The following is a 19930-nucleotide window of genomic DNA, read 5'->3' on the forward strand; positions in this document are numbered from 1 at the left end:
GGATTATACTTCCAGTTTGCAATTGCTGGCTTTGCTGACAGAGACCTCGTCATGCCTTTGGGTCTTATATAGAAATTAGACACTTACTCCACTGGTCAAGTTTCGAGAGTGCAAACCGATGGGAATTAGAAAAGATATGTCGAAGATCTTAACGTAATTCTGAAACGTTTGAACAAACCTAATGGTTTAAATCGATGATATTGTACATCAAGGCTGTTACTCTGTCCGTGTACAAGATTCATTTATTCCTAGGTGTAAGTAAATAAATAGGAAGTTTCTTTTACAAGCGAGTTCACAAAATAAGATGGGGCTTTTTCAGACTACATATACTATTATTCAAAGTAATTGAGTCTTTGTGTTATTCAAAATTTTGATAGAGCAATCAATGTCTATACAAACTTTAAGGGATATAAATATCTATTCAAACTGCGTGAAAATCTCTTCTTACTAGACATCATAGAAGTATGTATATGGTAAATGAAAGCAAGTGGGCTTCTAACCAGACTACAAATTTTGATAGAACCAACAATGTCTGTACAACTTTTAAGAGATATGAATATCTATTCAAAATGCATGAAAATCTTTTCTTCATAGACATCAAAGAAGTATTTATGGTAAATGAAAGCAAGTGGGCTTCTAACTAAACTGTTGGGCTATGCATACTTTTGGGCTCTTCACGAATTTAAAATCCTCCTGCTCCTTCACTCTTTTTTCCTACATTGGTAGTCCTTGAGTACTGCTGGTGGGATATGATTCTGCTGATCATAGTGATGCAAGATTCCTATTTAAAATTGATGATAAGCATGGCTTTGACTTATTTCTAATAATAATTGACAAGGGCATTGCTGAGATGGTGTATTTAGGTCTCTTTCAACCATTGTAAAGATTCAATGATTCATCATTCTTTTTCCTCTGTGATAAATTTCACTTTTTTGCTTCATTTATGTTTCTTTGTATGCTTAAGAATACCTTTTGACTAAATTAAATTTTTTTTAATTCCTCATCTTCTTTCCTGAATTGTAGATTTTACCAACTCTCACTCTTTTCTACTGTTAAGTATATTACTTGCTTCTATACATATAACAAAAACACTAAGTCACATTCAATACTGGCTTTATTTTTGAAGATAACTTCTAAGAAAATACACTTTTTTGTCTTAAGAACAGTAACAAGGTATATCTCGGATATAACATTATAACATTTGAATGAATCCTTTTCATAAGGGCAAATATATCAGCAAAGTCCCAAGTTGTAACACATTAAAGGGGTCTAAAAAGTCAGTAACAAAACTTAAACATTACAGTAAATTCAAATCAAATCTACCTTTCGTTAATTGAACAGTTTGGAATTCTTGAAATGTACATTGTTTCATCAAAAGTTGTAGAACTTTGCTGATTGATAAGCAACCTTAATCAAGAGATTGGAATATTTAAAAAAAAGTATAGAAAAAGTTTCTTTCTCCGTTTAAATAGTTCTGAAATTGTTTTTTTTTTTAAAGAAAGTTGTTGGAAAATGTTTTCTTTTATAATTTGTGTCATAGAATTCATTTAAGAATCTGCAATAGTGTGGCCGTTTGTAGAGCCAGTGTACCTACATTTTAAACCAAGCAAATCCAGGTTTTCAAAGTTGTAGGGGGAAACATGCTTTCTAACTAGACAGTAAAATGCAAAGGGAGAGAGCAAGGATTTCTTTTTTAGACAAGATATATCTGGATCATAAGGACTGTGATATGAATGTTTGTAAAAAATAGATGAAAGAAGTAATGAAGAATCTATTTGTAAACAGCACCTTGCAGTATTTTTCTTTAATTTCATTGTTTGAAAATAAGTGGGAAGGATTTTTATCAGGGCTAAATTTAATAAGGAAGAATTCATGAAGCTTTTTAACAGATAGAACAGAAAAAGGGTTTTAAAAATTTTAAATTTATATTTTTGTTGTTGCAATTTTATTCAAGAAGAAGAAAATAAGTTGCCAGTTCTAAATTCAAAGACATTTAAAACCTACCAACAACATTTATCATTTTCAAGTAAACCAGCCACATTTTATTCTTGGTAAACATAAAAATAAATAATCATTTATTGAAAAAATACTAAACAAAAATTTAAATTCTTTTGAATAGATAAGATTTTTAACAGAAAACTGAACTATCAAAATGTAAATGACCTTAACATAACGCTGTTCCTCCTCAATAGTTCTAAAGATTCCATAAAAATTTCCAGAAAGTTTTACAATTTTCTAAAATAATAAATCGTTAAAATTTACTCCAAAAATGATATCAATATTGTGAACATTAATAATAAGACCTTAATAAAAAAATAATATATGTTAAAACCCAAATAGAGAATTAGACATCAACTTTTTTTCATCCAAAGATTGCCTAAATTCCTCTTGAGAAAGTAAATGCTTAGCTTCAATTGTGATATGTTTTACATGAAAATGATTCTGTCGAACAAATATATAAAGTATTTGGGATTTCCATCATTATAAAATCCTCCAATAAAGAATATAATATGTATAATATATAATATATAATCTTGTTCAAAACGTAAAAAACAAAATGTTTTCTAATGATGGATGAAGCCGTTGTGAATGGAATGATATAATTGGTGTATCTTTCACTGTAAACCATGAACTTAACTACATGTAAATCTAACAACTACTCGTGTGGAAATGATACCGTGAAAGCATGATTAAAATCTGTTTCTGTACATCACTTTTCGGGTTTTTTTTTTTAATCTTTTTTATTTTTTAAACTTTTTTTTGTATTCACCGATCATCTCACTGAAGGATGATAAGCGTCTAATTTTTAATTTTTTTCATAATTTTTAATTTTTTTTTTTTGTTTTGATAATTTAATTTTTTTTTTTTTTTTTTTGCTTTTCTCTTTTTTTACTTTTTTTTTCTGGTTTGGTATTTTAGATGTTTTTTTTTGATAAAGGTAAGTAAGGCATGATTATTTTCATTTTTTTGGTCTTTTTTCTCAATTTTTTTTTTTTTTTTTTTCATTTCTTTTTTCCTTTTTTTTGTTTTTGTTTTCGCTGTTGCTTTTAACATTTTTTTTGTATTTTTTATTTTGAATAATTTTTTTTTTTTTTTTTTAATTTTTGAGTTTTTAACTGCTATGGATGTTTTTCTTTCAAACATATTGAATTCCATGCAGAGGCATTGTTTACTTTAGAATAAATATTGGTTTAAGTTGAATGGTTACAAAGAATTTCATAAATCAGAATCCTTCTCCCCAACATCTCAAACCAAAGTCAAGATTGGAAATATAAGATTAAATATAACTTAATATATATATATAAATAAACTATGTACAATTCTAGTTCAATGGTTTACAGTGATAGAACGCGATCTATTGTTCTCTTCCTATATGAGCTCTGAGGTCTGATTAATGATGTAATGTTATAATAAATAATATGGTACAATAAAATTTTCTTCTGAATCCTTCAAGACCACCATAGGTCATTCTCAGTTTTCTTCAGGTAAAAGTACTATGGTTTCATCAATATTTGTCTAGCGTCAGTACTGCTTGTTATACACTTTGGCTAAAATAAAGTAATCCACAGAGACTGCATTATTTAAGATTTACATTCCAAAATTTTCATTTGAAAGAAGTTGGCCATTGTTGTGTAAAACCCTATACATACTGACACACAGAATGCTGATGAAACCATGGCGGGGTAACAAAGGTACTACATATGAATCTATGTTCATTGATGAAAAAAGTTCAAGTGTGAAATACAGCTCAACCATTGCAACCCGTGAGAAAAAAATTTACATAGATCATAGATACAGTAATGCATGACTTCATGCAGAAAATGCATCACCTAATTCTAATTGTTTTACATTCTATTTGTGCACCAGTTTTTCATAAAGTACATAGGAAATTTTTTTTCATCATCACAGAACTTTGTTGATATATAAATAAAGTTTGAATATTGAATTATTACATAATCACTGTAAGTATGCCTATGAAAACAGTCTTCAATATCACGAACTACAAAATAAAACCTGAGGAAATTTTGGAACTCCTGAGAAAACTGAAAACAAGCTGCGACCTTGGCTTCCCATTGCAGAGTGCTACCTGATTAGCTGGCTTCCCACCAAAGCACAGTTTGACCTTTTATCTGTTACATAAATACACATTTCTTGCATATAAATACCAGTCATTGCGGACCTTAATCCTAACCCTCTCTGTAACATCACCCATCTATACAGTCAGTTGGTACTAATACATTTAACACAATACAATAGAAAGCCTCATACAAAGCAGATCTGTCAGATTATTAGCTTCTCTTCCAATTTAAATGCACCGACAAAAAAAAAATCAAAAACAAACACAAACCAACAAACATACATGGTATATATATGGCATACTTGTATAGGTACTTGGAGAAATAAAACGTTAACAACTGGAAAACAAGCCACCCGGCACTACTTGATGACGAAACTCTAATATACCTATCACACGTCATAAAACGCAGCTCTACATGTGATCATACTTATCTAGGAATATATGTAATAACACTCTGTTTAAAAATCCGTAACATCAATATCAACACGTCCTATGTACAGATTTGATGCATACATATATATATCTATATACAATTACAGTTTCAAAATCAAAGCTTTAAAGAAACCTCATGCACCACTTTACAACCATTCAACCAATTATCACTTCGACTCTTCTTTTCCCACTGTTTTTTTGTAATCTGTGTTAAAAATCCTTTTTTGTGATATTATAAAAAAAATTTTGAGTTCAGATATTATTTACTAATCAAAACTTTGCATGCATCTGCCAAATTAAATTTGCGGTACAGAAGAGACATATCAGAAAATTGTGGACGGACATTATCGCGGAGCCTACAGGAGCAGACATTTTATTAAATATGACTAGTAGTTTGCATCATGATAATTGGTCCATTTACATCCAATCACAGAATACAAAAAAAAAAAAAAAAAGATAAGAAGCTACCAAACTTTCTTTTTATCTTAATGGGAAATACCAAAGAATTCTTATCATTTATCTTCTGATAATTTCATTCAGTCCAGTTTTCATTCTATCTGTCAGAGCATATTGATGATACATGGATTGGTAAAAATATACACAACAGGCAGGTGGGAATGATCAGACACCTCTCCTACTCCCTCGCAACAAAAACCAAAAACACCTTGAGGGGTCTCCAATTAAATGGTCCACACCATCAACAAGTGGTGAGGAGCCATCTTCTAAACGGTTAAAAACTACAAAAGGGGATCCTATTAGGTAGAGGTCAAAGGATTTGTTCAGGGAAACTCCGTATTTGCTACTGCTGCCTTCTGACTAGGGGCCAATAACTACAGTGGAAAATGGCAAAATATTGGAATGAATGGAGTTGATTCAACATAAAAACGGGATACTATATATAGCCTGGTCTACTGTGGGTGAAAACAAGGTTTGTAGATTTGGCACAATGTTTAGCACTACTGATGCTAACCTTGGGGGAAAATCATTTGCTTACAAGTTTCATTATGGTTCGGTAGGATATACTGTTCCATGTCTGATTTATGAGTGCACACCGACATATATTTCTTTGCATAAAAAGTTTTACCCCTTCTTAGATCACATATGAATGGGTATTTCCTCTCAAAACTCCAAACCAGCAAAAACTTGCAAGAAAAGATTCTGTGATAGTTAATGCTTCAAAAAATTCCTCAGGGGATAAACAAATCTTAATATGGTAGCTTTGAGATCTGGGTAAGTATAACAACATTTTTTCCGACTCTTGCACATACTATTACATCACACAGTTAAAATGTCTATGTATTCTATGCACTTCACACAAATGTCATGATATATACATAAGGTATATATTTATATACATAAGAAAAATGCTTTAACAAGAAAAAACAAACAACAAAAACCTTACACAAATCTAAATTTGCATAATTATACTAAAAATATACCGTGAACTGCATCTGTTTTCTAGACTTCCTCTGTGAAAGCTAATTACAAAATATATCACATGCTTGCAAAGAAAAAACTTAACACTATGTAAGAGTTATCTTCCTTAGTAAGCATCGTCAAGAGTCTGCCTCCAACATTTCCAGAAACAGCTTATGCATCATGATCCTTCCGTCTTTCTTTACATCAAACCAGTACTGCTTAGCCAGCAATTTCATGTGATTGAGAGCTGGGAGAAGCATGTATAGATGCCCCAAGCGCCGTAGATTTCCAACATAGCGGTATTTGACGTATTCGATCAGGGAGTCTTGTAATTTGTCCTGGAGCTGCCTCACTGCTTCACTATTCTCAATAGCCACATCTAAAATCAGATGATTACCCATGTACTTCAATCTGCTTTTTATGGTCACTTTGTTTCACTGCATAAATTGCTTTTCAGTAATAAGATTGGTATCTATTTGCCTGTACTATATTATCATCTCTTAGCATTCATACTAAATTTAACAATTGCATTGTCAATAATTTAACAGATCAATGTCAGAAAGAGTACTGTACCTATATTGCATAAAGTCATGGCTTTCAGCAGAAGATACTCTTCCTTGGTGACCTCCATGTCTGTGAATTTCTTGGCAAGTTTTCGTGAGATCCCATCCAGTTCTGGGGAACAGTGGCAGAGTTTACATTCATCCACAGAGAGTTGAAGGTCCTCGGCAAATTTGAGGTAGCCATTGTAGGGACAGGAACGGAATACAAGATTTAAACATAGGATTTCCAACCATGAATGCTGCAATAGGTTCATCTGATCACTGAGGGATAGGGTGCAAAATCCTGTAAAATGATTAACCAATGAAGCCTCTTCTAAGTGTACTCATTTCTGTCTTGAGAATATTTTCATTCTATACAGCATTAAAACAAGGGTTAGGGTACAGGTATTCAAAATCTGCATTAAGTTATGCAAAACCTTTTTTTCAGATTACTCTTGGAAAATTTTCGTGACCGTTACCTGGAACCTGTTTGGCCCAGCTAATGGTGATGACTAACTCCCTGTCTGCTAGATCGGACACAGTGGCAAGAAAGCGCACCTCCTCCCCGCCCTCCAGAATCTCTGACTCTGTGTTGACATACAGTTTGTCTAGCTGCTGCTCGATGCTTATGAGTTGTGTCAAAATTTTGTTATCTGAAGAGAAATCTACAGTGCAAAAACAGTTGTAAATGGATGCATGTCACAATGAAGTTTGAAGATTCACAGATTACTGCTATTTGAAGTACAGATGAGGATGCAGCATGATGTTTTGGGCTGAACTCTTTGCAGTTTTGGGATTAATACCTGATTTGGTGCTTTCTACACAGGCTTTCTTGATCATTGGGAAAATCTGCTGCACAATGGGGCCAGAGTCGACTGTGCGCTTGTATTTTTGGCGGCCTCCACGAACTCTATCGAGACGGACACCTACACAATATAGAAAAAAAGAACATTACAAATTCATTCCATTCAGGGATAATACTTTCTAATTGAGCCTTTGTACCAGTGTTTCATTGTTTAAAAAAGAACATCTGGTTGTATTGTGCATTATTTACATTCACGTAACTTCAGAAAACTTGACTGTTAAAAATGCATTATAAATATATTGCATTTTTTAAAATTCTGTTTACTGGTAATTCAAAATAAACTTTTGTTAAGATTGGTCATGTATTCTTCTTACAGGAAGAACTTAACAATGAATTGAGGTGAACAAGATGGCATTCGTTGAGAAAACATTTACTCCATATCAATATTTAATGCTGTAGACATGCATGCTTCTTTTGTTACATACAGGGGGAATTGAATAATTTTTTAACAGGTTTGGATAAGATGAAATGAGAGACATAAAAAAACCCATAAAATAGGAATTCTCACAGATTTATCTGTTTATATGCATAAACATGAAACTGAATATAGAAAATAAATCCCTTTTATTTAGGCAGTTCTTTTATTCTTCTTATTCCCTAATGCAAGTAAATATATTAGAATTTCTCCCTTGGCACCTTTCCCACCTTCACCTCAAAGAGACAGATTGATTAGATTTTCTGAACATTGATTTAATTCTCTTTTGAACCCTTCCACAGTTCACACACGGTATGTTTTTGGCACAATATTGGCACTTTCTCCAGAATAAAACACAATTTATGACTAGATGGCATTTCTGCAAAATGATGACTGCGGTCTAAGAAAAACTAATTTGTATATGCATTGATGGATCAATTATACTTGTAGATGCCATACAAAAACTGGAAAATCAATTGCCAAGCATACCAAGTGTTTTCATTAATTCATTCGGTACAAACCCCCAAAAAACATTTGGCCACTTTAGGACGTCAGTCTAGAAATTTCATTAGCATTTCATAAATCAAACCATAAAACAGTGTAAATTCTATTATACAATTGATTAAATCTGAATTTTTGAATATCAACTCTCTGCAACCTATAGAAACATTAACTGATCCCTAATCTTTTCCCTTTACCAACAAATATATCAGGTTTCTCTCCCCTGCTTTGATATATTTGTCATGCCCCATCTTTAATTAATCAATTCATCTGGTTGTCCTGATGCTTGATCCTTATTGAAAATTATTGCTTGGGTTCATGGTGAAAAGGTCCAATCTCATCCATCAATCTGATGTTGTACAAGTTGTATGCATTTACATGTAGCATCTCTGGATCTCTACTTGTGTCAGTGTAGTCATATATAAAGTGTCTAATCCATAACCTTGTTGTTCTGGAGAGAGCGAGTAACTTGTCCTGACAAACAGACTTTGTTCTCTCCCTCTTTTTCTCTCTCAGGTAGAAAATAGTACAGCTGACATAATTACTCAACCTAAAACTTATGCACTTTTCCTCCTTAATTTTATTGGACAGGACAGATGAACATGTCTGTCATTCTGCTGGTACAACATTTCCCTTGATCTATCTCTCTATTTCCTCTCACTTGTGGAGTGGATGATTGTAACAGAAACCACTTTTTGAAAAGGGAGACCCGGCCATTTTCTATGCATTATTTTTCTGTGAATCCCCTTCCCATTTCCCCCATTCGAGCCCCCCCCCCCCCCCCCCACACCTTTTCCTAATGTGTGGCTCTGCTGTAACCATGAGATATTATTTCGCTGAAGACAATTAAGTATACAGCTTTCCTCCACCTTCATTTTTGACCTTTATTATCACCAGTCAGAAGCCTTTGTCTGCCCCTTCACCTTTTGCAGGTCTTTGCCATCATGTTTGTCTTAAGCAATTGCATCAATGCAAATTGAGATGTAAATTGGTTGTCATTCTATGCATATTTTTGTGTCACAATGGTTAATCAAGGTTGTGGACACCATCCAAAGTGTAATTTACAATAGAGAAATTTTACATTTATAAGGCTTAAGTGGCTAGTACAATTAATGTGTAATAATAGAAACTTGATTTTATTTAAATGAGTCAGTGTTTGTACTTAAAACTTGATATTTAAACTGAAGATCAGATCAAATATTTGCAAAAGTTCTAAAATAATTCAGGAATATCTAAAAGTACAGAATTAATTACTAATGCATGAAATAAACCAGTATTTGGATAATTACCGTATATATATACAATTTCTATACCCCACCCCTGCTGGCCCTTAAAAGTTTCTAAATTTACCAATTCAGCATATATTTTTCTATTTCTGGTATCTTAATTCAATATATATATGTCAAGGTTGTGTCAGGTGTAATGGCCTACCCCCTGAGGAAGTGTATGTGGTCCATTATCTACACATATACTAACTGGTACAAATTCATGTGTGAACAACCGGCCTCTCAGGACAAAAGAGGTAACTATATATCTGGAGAAAACTGGACATGACCACTGTAAGAGTTGACCACTGGTATGAGAGGGGTTACCTCAAATAGCTGGCTGAACTTTGTCACCGCCTGGTGACCGATACAGGTGACTACCCAGTCCCACAAAATCAGGCAAGCGTGACAATTTCCCGATGACCATACCAGCCAAGGCCACAGTGACAGCCTCATGCGTACTGGTAATCAAATTTACCCTCACGTGTGGGAAAGCATGACCTATCATTCAATACACAATCATCCGTTATCTTACATGTAGCTTGGCCAGGACCTACTTAGTTTAATCTGACACTAAACTTCAACTGTGTTTATGTAGTCAATGTTTCATGAGCAATGTTTTACAAATTAAAATTTCATGTGGGTTATTTCAGAACAAGTTAAATTTTTATGCAGGGAATGCACATTTGTAATTCTATATGTGTAATAATTTTCTACTCTGCGTGTATTCAATAATAATACAATACATGTAGTAACAATAACTATGGCTCATATTAGACAAAGAAAGTGTGTCATGGACAAAAATGGTATAACTTACAGTAGACTGCATTGTAATTACTGAAATTTTATCTCAAAGGACATTTTTTGGGTGAAAACCCCAAAAAGAAGAAATGGAATGAACCTTGAAATTATGAAACTCTGTACTTCTTTCTATTTTCCTTAACCAATTTTGCAGATTTATTTTCAACAAAAAAGATAATGTACAATTTTGCATCCTTTTAAAAATACCTATATATACATATAAAATGATTTTGAAAAGATATCAATCTCTAGCTTTAATATTTGAGCTTGTATTTAAAAAAAATCATTGATTAATCTTCACATAAGAACCAATTGATATAGACTTAGAGAAATCAAACAAAGCAAGTCAAATACAATAGTCGATATTTTGTCAACAAAATTATGATAGTTCTATACCAGAATGATATTTCTATACCAGAATGGTATATTTGCAAGGATGACTGAAAGACAGATTTTCAGGAAGTTCTGTTTTCTTGATGACTTTCCATGCATCAAATAACCAGTTTTCCCGATTTTCCCTGCAATATGAACCTAGCACAATAAACAAATCAAGTTCCCGTCATCTGTGTTTGGAAACTTTCAGCAATATTCTGACTTTTTCCTCCCACATATTCCACCTGCTTTAAGCAGACAATGGGTCTGTTATCAAACAATTGCAGGAGCAACAGCTTCCAAATGGTTTTGAGAAAAGCAGCAGACATCCTGGCTTGGTTTCTTCAGACAATATGTGGTTCTACAGCTTGACTATTTTGTTCAGATCAGGTGAAACATCTTCAACTTATATGAGGACAAGGTGCAAAAGATGTAAACAGTTGCTGTATACATACTGCAACAGTGCAGAGCATTCTGCAAACCACCAAATCATGGTAGATATGAGGAGAACACCAGATAATCTGGCAGAGCCTTAGAGCATGTAGAAGGGTTGGTTTCTGTTAGTGTGGGTGTTTTTGTGTGTGATTGGGATATCTGCCATTGACCCCTCTTTGCACTGCGGAGGCATCAGTCCTATAGTCTGGATGTACCAGCAAGAATGTTCATAGCTTGACACAGAGGAACTAATGGAAAACCAATCTCTGAGAATCTGTTATTTGTATTGGCAGGTGTTAATTGGGTTCTGTCTGCTTAATTCATTCCTTCCTTTCTTTATGCCTTCTATCTGTCTTTTAATATATTATCCTACAGCAGCAAAGTTGTTGAAGATTTTGTTTTTTATTCTTCTTCAAACAACTTTCAGCGCGTTGTTCAATCATTTGCATCACATCTAGATCTTCAGGATCAACACAATTGTTTAACCTTTCATAGGGGAAATCTTTTTGTCATATTAAAGCCTAGCTGCTGATCTCATAACGATCAGTGATGAAGTGTGTGTTTCATAAGTTGTCGGAAGTTGCCTCTTCAATGCGTAAATTCTGTTTTTATTGACATCACCTCCCCAAATATTTGGCAAGAAGACCAAGGACACATATTTACCCATGTGCAAGTTATTGACACCCATCATGGTCCCCAAATAACCTAAAGTCAAGCATGCAAAATACATTTCCCTGCTGCTCCTATCCTTGTTACGTACAGATTAATGAAAGCATGGTATGCTATTGCCAACCAACTACACCCATTCCAGCAAAAATTGCCAACTATCTATGCAAGAATTACTCCAGTAAATTGATAAAGGATAGAATGGAAAAAGGCAAATTGAAATTTCAGAATATAGGGAGGAAAATAATGTTCCTCAATTCTATAAACAAAAATTGGAATATCATTTTAAGAGGGTTTCATCCTAGCTCATTAATAAAAGTTTGATGGAAAAATAACAAAATCAGAAAAATGAACTGTGGTTTAAAAAAATTTGACTGAAACCCTATAAATTTAGGTAGTAAGAGCGTACGGATTAGTATAAACATAAATAAGATGACAAGTAGATTATGGAGAAAGAGGATTATAGGGAGCTATAGGCTACTCAGGAAACCTATGGGCTGATCGAGGGAAGGGGTCTATTTCATCAGTTATTTATTGTCTTGGGATTAGATTGATTAAACCTTTCGACATCTTGTCTTTAGACAACGCCAGTATATAAAATGGATTATGACTTTGCTAAATAGAATAAACCAGATGGGGAAACATTTTCCCCTCACTATTGAAGAATTGAATGCTTTGATGAAGAAGATTAGTCTTCTATACCATGAATAGTAACACATACATATTTTGTAAAATCTAGCTTTGTGTCAGGATTGCATTGGTTCATTCATCCTTCTCAGTAACTTAAAAGTTAAAGACCTTAAACCATTATCTAGTTTCTTTGGGGACTGAATGCATCACTGCATGAATACGTATCCACTCAGCTTAGCATGAGTTCTCTTATTTGTCAAATAAAATCATCAACACCTTTTCATTCTATAAATATCTAGAAAAAGACATTGACTTTTATTTATTCAATTCTGCATATCATTACTTATCCCATGCATTGTGTATATCAAAATCACAGCAGTCCAACAGAGGGAATCAATAAAAATCACCAAATTAGAACTCTATCTATGCAATGCCATTCTTCAACGGAGTTTTGGGATTTAATCATCATTCGATTCTCAAAGCCAAATCAGAAATCTTAATTGGTTTTCTGAAAACAGGTTTGGCCTTCGATTTGAAATATACTGTCTCCAAAGAGGGAAAATTAGAAAGGTGTCAATCTGCTTTGATTCATTGCCAGAAACCACCATATACATGTATTTAGTGGACTCAAAGTTCCCACTAAATATGTTAAAGCTAGTGAATTTTATTTACTCATTACTCAGAGGCATTGGATTTTCCCTAGTTTGATTCCCAATGTAAGAAACCCATCGTATTTACATGCATAAATGCAATATATATATTTGTGTATGTAATCTTATATCAATTTTCCAATTTCCAAGTTTCAACACCTGACTTGTTGATATGCACAAATATTCCGAAAACGTTCATGTTGGGACATTATTTATGCATTCATATTTTTTATCTATCATTAATTAATGAATTCTAACAATTTTGAAAATATTTGACGTCCATGAGACAAATAATTCCACAAGATGACGCACCAAAACAACAATAATTTACAGCCAGTGTCTAGGCACAACTCTTAATTTAATGAGGAACATAAAAAAAAAAAAACTCGTTAACACACCTAACGTTATAACAGGATATTGTTTGTCTGGTTCATAATTAATGACTTCTTGAGGCTTTTTGAGCTTTATCACGGAGCTGAAGATTGATATGCATTTTTAGAAAAAATTTAACAATTTCGAATTCATTGCAAGAAAATTTCAGAAGCCTTCTGCGGGTTAATAGATACATGTGTCCCTTGGTCCAAAATAGCTAGTGAATGTGCGGAATTTCTTGTGAAGACAGAGGCTACTGGGTCATTTCTTACATACCTTCTCTGAGCATGCCCACTCGCAGACATTTCTGGAACCGACATGCTTGACAGGCCTTTCGTCTTCTTTTAGTAATTTCACAGTCTCCATTGGCAGGGCAAGAATATTCAATGTTTCCTGCAATGAAAATTCAAAAATATTAATTAAATGTGTAATCACCTCCCAACACGAAGTTATCATTTCATCTATGGGAATTGACATTGCGGATGAATTACATGTAGCACTTAGAAGTGAATCATTTCAATTTCATTGTACTTATTAAGTACAAAGATCTCTTCATTTTTTGAAAATACAAATGGATATGTAGGATACACTTTATATTGAGTCTCACTCAGTGTATGAAACATTTTCAGAATAATATATTAAGTCAAGCATATCTAAATTCTCAGATATAAATGATTAATCCTTCATAAATAACCAAAGGTCGTAGAGTAAGAATTCAGAAGTAACAAAGTAGTAATCCAATTGCATTACTTGAGCTAACTGATATTTTATCACATGAATTTTAATCATATTTATGATGCGTAATTCAAGCAAGTGTACACAATAAAAGGCAATTCATACTGTCAAAAATCAGGGCCACTTTTTCTATGTAAACTAAGCAAGTTGCTATCTTGTCGCCACATACTGTCTTCTTTGATGACAGATAGAAATACTACTCTTGATAAATGAATGCTAAGCTACTATTGTGTTGGTTAGATATAAAATCTTAATGCACCCGTCCCATATATTCTATTAATGCGAACAAAGAATTGGTGACCTAGAGGTAACCTAGTTCAAAACTGGAGAATTAATTTGCACACATACTTACAAAGATGACAAAGGAGTTTGAAACAACCCAAAAGTAAGAGGATAATGTGTTGAAGAACTAGTACTGAATTCACTTAACTGCACAAAAATTACATTTATGTGCCTCTATATCAACAGAGTGACATTAATGAATGCATATGAATGCACTTCCTTGCTAATTACAGGCTTCAGTTTTGTGAATAGCCTTCAAAATCAAGCTGACTTATATTGCATAAAATCTACTTATGTAAATGGAGTCTTCAATTTAGAAATCTCCAGTCAGTGGAATTGATTGTCTAAGGACAGCATATAATGAAAGTCAGTAAGACTTGGTGGTTTATGCTGGTACAATCAATATACAGACATCTCGACCCAAATCCATCATTTGTCAATCTGTCTCGTCGTATGACAAGGTGTCATCATAGCACCATAACTGTTATAAGTGTTCTACCAATATACCGCAAAGACTTGCAAGGAAGAAATACTACCTATCTTATTCATGGGGGATGAAGCCGGTTTATATTAGAGACCTTAAAGTCTATATTTAGAAACACTCCGACAGAAATAAAATTGACAGTTTTATAAAGTATAAATCTGCCAAAATATTTGTAATAAGATTTTAGTATTTGTGTATTCTAAAATAGGATCAAGGTTTAATACACATATGGTTTTCCTGCATGCTAGTTTTGAATTAAAAGAAAGAAAAAAGGGGATTAATTTGGAACCTAATCAGTAAATTTAAGTAATTAAAAAAGTGCAAGCATGCATGCTGAAGATTTTGTAAGAGTTGATAATTATTTTTTGTATAATCACACACACTTTATTAGTTTTTTGCTTGTGTCCAGATCCTGATTTAAAAACGACAAACATTTAATATGTTTACAATCGTAAGAAACTAAATAATAATAAGCTAAAACCTAAATATAATCCTCACATGTTAAATGGGTGATTTACGCATGAGGCAGTTCCTATTATAACCAACATACGCACATGCGTTGCGTACACATTGTACGATGGTTATTTTTCCAACCTGATGTTTTACGTCACACATTCGACTGCAGTCTGAATGAACTATCAAACAAACCAGAAAGGGACATATGAACTCCTGATTATGCGTATCTGCCAAAATTACACACCACCAATTAGTATCAAAATGTCATAGAATCGCCCCCTTGGAGATAACTGGAACCTACCAACACAAAACCTCTGTATCTCACAGTTGCATTTCATAAAGGCAGGATACCCAATCTCAACAAACAGAAGGAGTACTGCATTATAACTTCCCACAACTTTAAGAGTTGTTTGCCAAATCCATCAACATAGAATTCAAGGCATGCACTGACATAGCATATCTCTCCCCCAACATTTTAAACAAAACTTTTTTAGATCCTAGACTTACAGCGTAGTTATAGAGAGTCATTCAGTACTTTCATTAAAAAAATTATACAGTCTTTTTAGAAATGTCCAAATCGACAACTCCTCCCAACCAATTGGCGAATCTACTTGGATTCTTTAACATCATGTATCCAGGGAATATATATCAGCGGTGTTAAGAATATTACTCTCTATGACCTGCAATCCCAATCACTGCTCGTAAGTTCTGCTGACTTGCAAAACAAATTACCAGTAGTATTGATTTTTGTTCTTCTGCGCTTTAAAAAACCTCATAGATGCTAAAAACGTTACTTGAATAGCTGTTTTTTGCTAACTTCATTTCATTGAAATATTTGTTTTAAAGTTTTAGGAATAATTTACTGAAATACAGTTAATGAGGCCCAGTGCACCAACTTTGGATACTGATTTACCAACAAAAGCTCCCCCTCAATCGATATCAAGGCTCTTTGCAGTGAGGCCCTCAGGGGGTCAGGCTAAGTTCAGCAGCCTTTCATTATGACAAGATGAGCAAGAAAAGCTCCTCTGTAATTGATGACGGTACAGAGAGGAATCTATCTATGGTCTGATCTGTCACTGAAGAAAACAGATACTATAATTGAACACTTGTTTATTTTTTTTTATTTTTTATCAAAGAATGGATTCTCATTCAGATTTTTCATGTTTACAATTCTTGCTTGGCCGATTTCCCTACATATTTTAATGTATTTACTTTTTTCCCTCTTGAGATTGAGATTTATCGATATGTACACCATCTTAAAATTTCTGCTAAAAATATCTTTACTTCAAAAAAATAAATCATTGAAACATATTACATTTAATCAAATTGGACTTAAAAAATCATGTTAGACTAAATCAGGCATTAAATTATTCGCACTGGAATTTTGAAAAAATATCAACACGAATCACATTTTTAAAGTCACACACAGTAAGTTAGGTCATAGTTTTAAGGTCCCTGTGATCATACAATAACATATCTGTATAGTAAAAGAAATCTGACCTCTGACATTCTAAAATCAACAACCTGGGAATGGGGAAATAGCAGTGATTTGATTCTTTCTCTTAGTTCTTATCTTTTTTTTTTAAATGTCTTTTATTAATATTATTTTTTTGATGCAATTTACACGATGCAATTAAGAGCTGAAAAATTAACCTATATTTATATATATCATATAGTTTTTATACCATGATAATAGTGAATCTATTACATTTCCATCACAAAGAATAAAATATAATAAAAAATAAATAAGAACATAGAAAAGAAGAAAATCAACTTTTTCACAGTACATATTTATCAGAAATTACATTTTAAAGAATTAACTTTTCATGCCTAGGTAACATACAATGTATCTAGATCAATGTATCTAGATCTGCATTAGGGTTGAACACTCTGAGAGACGTAAACAAGTTTATGGTTCTGGAGAGCGATAATACTGCGAGCCATGGATCCAGAGGATCGAGGTGTCAGGGATATTGGAGCATCATTAAACAGTTGGAGCATGTAGGAAACAGTCAAAAACACTGCCTGGTATTCGCATCTTCTGTTGAAAGCCCCTGGTGCAGCACTACCAAATGAGTGGAATTGTTTACACATACTGTGTAGATAGGCAATAGAAAAGAACAGAAGCCCACTGCATTGCACATCTACTCAGGTTTTAATGAGCAATGAAAAGCACCAATTACCACAAATAAATTCAAAATAACACATCTTAAGTGGTATGAATTAGTATTGGCTTCATCTCAAGAAATTCTTTGCTGTAAGGAAGATGCATCTGTGGCTGATGAAGTATCTCACAATGATTTTATAGCAATGGGAATTTTCTTTCTCTTGCTACAAAGCCACAATGGCTATTCAGATACAATCTGAATATACAAGTAGGTATCTAACCTCCGTGCAAGTTAGTGCAGTTTTTTTGAAATGAACAATGCTGCCTGTTCTCAAGCGAATTTCTATGTCAGAAGTATTGAACTTTCGGAACTCTTTATATTTACACTTATCTTGGCTTTATCAGTCTTAATTACACATTTATACAAACTTTGGACTATTTATCTAGTAACCCCAATAGTGAATACAATCTCAAGCAACCCAGAAATTCAAATCATTCCTTTTACTCTTTGTTCCTCTTTCAAATAAAGTTACCAGTTAAAAAACAGCCAAATTTGATTGAATAGATCTGAGGACATTTGCCTTGACCGTGCACCGAATGATCAATATATCAATGTCAATTTTGCCTGTAATTGGCTGACAAGGGGTAACTATTCAGACTTTTACTCATATTAAACCAAGCCAAGGTATATCTTTACCTGTACAGCAATTCAGAGAACTCAGCTTAGGTTCTTGCGTACTGATATATTGATCATGAGCTACATGAAATAGTCTATCGTGAAAAGTCTGTAGATAGAACTATTAATTCTGAACCTTAACATTTGGATACTTGATCAAATGAAGATTTCTTGTACGAACAGGAAATTGCTGTTGTTCATCAGATTGCTGCCATTGCATCCATTTGTGACAACCTTATCCCATAGCAGAATAACTACTAAATGATGCTTTTAGAGCTCTTCTGTTCTTGCTATTACATGCATTTACTTTCCACATAATAACCGCCAGTGGACCATCAATGTATGAAACAGAGGACATGCTAAGTTGATTTTAATTATGCTTTAAACTAGTTTTGCAGGAAGCCAGTGTTTCTTGGACTCGTTTTGCAAACAAAATTTACATAACTGCTAACTGAGGGAGACTTCAGGACATAGCGAGATTACAAAATGTATTATTGTTATCATCGACTTCTCTTCAAGAAAATACCCTATACAAACATTTAGTCATGTTACATGTGGACATTGTGGGTTGACCTAAAAAAGGTCTGGATTTTGGTTTTTGGAATAGTGTGGAGTGTGAAGGTTTAAAGACTGACAAAGAGTCCATTGAAATCTAGCTAGCTTTTAGACAAACACTATTGACTATTATTTGCCTAACCTCAGGGGGACAATATATGTACGGTACATCTTGGTATATAACTAGATGCAATAAAAATTGAGACATCAGGATGGATTTGATAAAAAGATTTTTAAAAACCCCACAATTGTGATATGAAAATGTTCAATAAGCACCACACCTGATTAAAATTGAAAAAAAATAACACATCCCCTCCCCCCAGTGAGCCAGAAAATTATTAATGAACATTATCTAACTTGTAATTTTGGAGAAATATTTTCAGGTGATTTTCATATTGGGATTTGTTATTTCCGACACTAGTACCACTGACATTTGATGAGAATAATGTAAAGCAATAGATTATACAGTGTCATAAATAAAACAATAAAACAAAACACTCATTCATATTTATGCCACCTATTTGAATTTTAAGTAGCTTCATCGCAGTTTAATTTATGGTGAGCGCATTAATACTTAGACAACTTTCCATACGCCTAGAATGCCCTAACTAGCCCCAGTGGCCACCAGGGAAGCAGATCTCTGGATTTTGAACCTTATTGCTTGACATGGACTTGACTAGTTGGTACATGTGTACCATCACATATTAAAACCAGTTAAACTAACTCTCTCTCTCTCTCTCTCTCTCTCTCTCTCTTATCCTATCTTCAAGACATATAAAAATTATACCAAAATGAACCAGACCTGCAGTTTGAGTACAAAAGGTAAGACTATGGGACTCTACTTGAATCTGACTGGGTGCTTATAAGCAATTCACTTCCTAGATTTCACTTCTTTACATTCTTGGTACATAGAGTACGAGAGTTCACAAATCATTTACGTAAAGCACCATAGAATTGTCGCATATATACATGTATTTGTAATCTGTCAATTTAAATTGATTGAATGAATTGAGGCATAAGTAATGACCTAGATTTTAAAAAACCTTATCATAAGCAGAACATAAGTATATAGAACTATCGTAAGACCTAGAAACTTTTTGGCACAAAAACAATTTTTTTTACGTTAATTGGTCATGGTTGACGAAATTATTCCCCCTGTATTAATATGTTAATATGGTTAACCACGTCATTT

General features: G+C 33.3%; 1 protein-coding gene across 8 annotated transcripts in view; it reads right to left on the reverse strand.

Moving 5' to 3' along the window:
• Positions 1–1096: 1096 nt before the first annotated feature.
• The window catches only part of LOC105318922 (steroid hormone receptor ERR2), a 48121-nt gene continuing 29287 nt past the window's right edge, over positions 1097–19930 (reverse strand). For 7 of the 8 annotated variants that reach the window (XM_020063577.3, XM_011416243.4, XM_034469519.2 and 4 more), the window contains 5 exons: positions 13720–13836; positions 7275–7397; positions 6951–7136; positions 6503–6775; positions 1097–6308 (listed from right to left, as the gene is read on the reverse strand). In XM_020063577.3, coding sequence (XP_019919136.1) covers positions 6067–6308; positions 6503–6775; positions 6951–7136; positions 7275–7397; positions 13720–13836 — 941 coding nt within the window. In that variant the 3' untranslated portion in view covers positions 1097–6066. The remainder of the gene's footprint in view (positions 6309–6502; positions 6776–6950; positions 7137–7274; positions 7398–13719; positions 13837–19930) is intronic. The other variant, XM_011416245.4, reaches the window with a different exon arrangement.

Source organism: Magallana gigas, chromosome 6 (assembly GCF_963853765.1).
Source record: "Magallana gigas chromosome 6, xbMagGiga1.1, whole genome shotgun sequence".
NCBI classification, from domain to species: domain Eukaryota; kingdom Metazoa; phylum Mollusca; class Bivalvia; order Ostreida; family Ostreidae; genus Magallana; species Magallana gigas.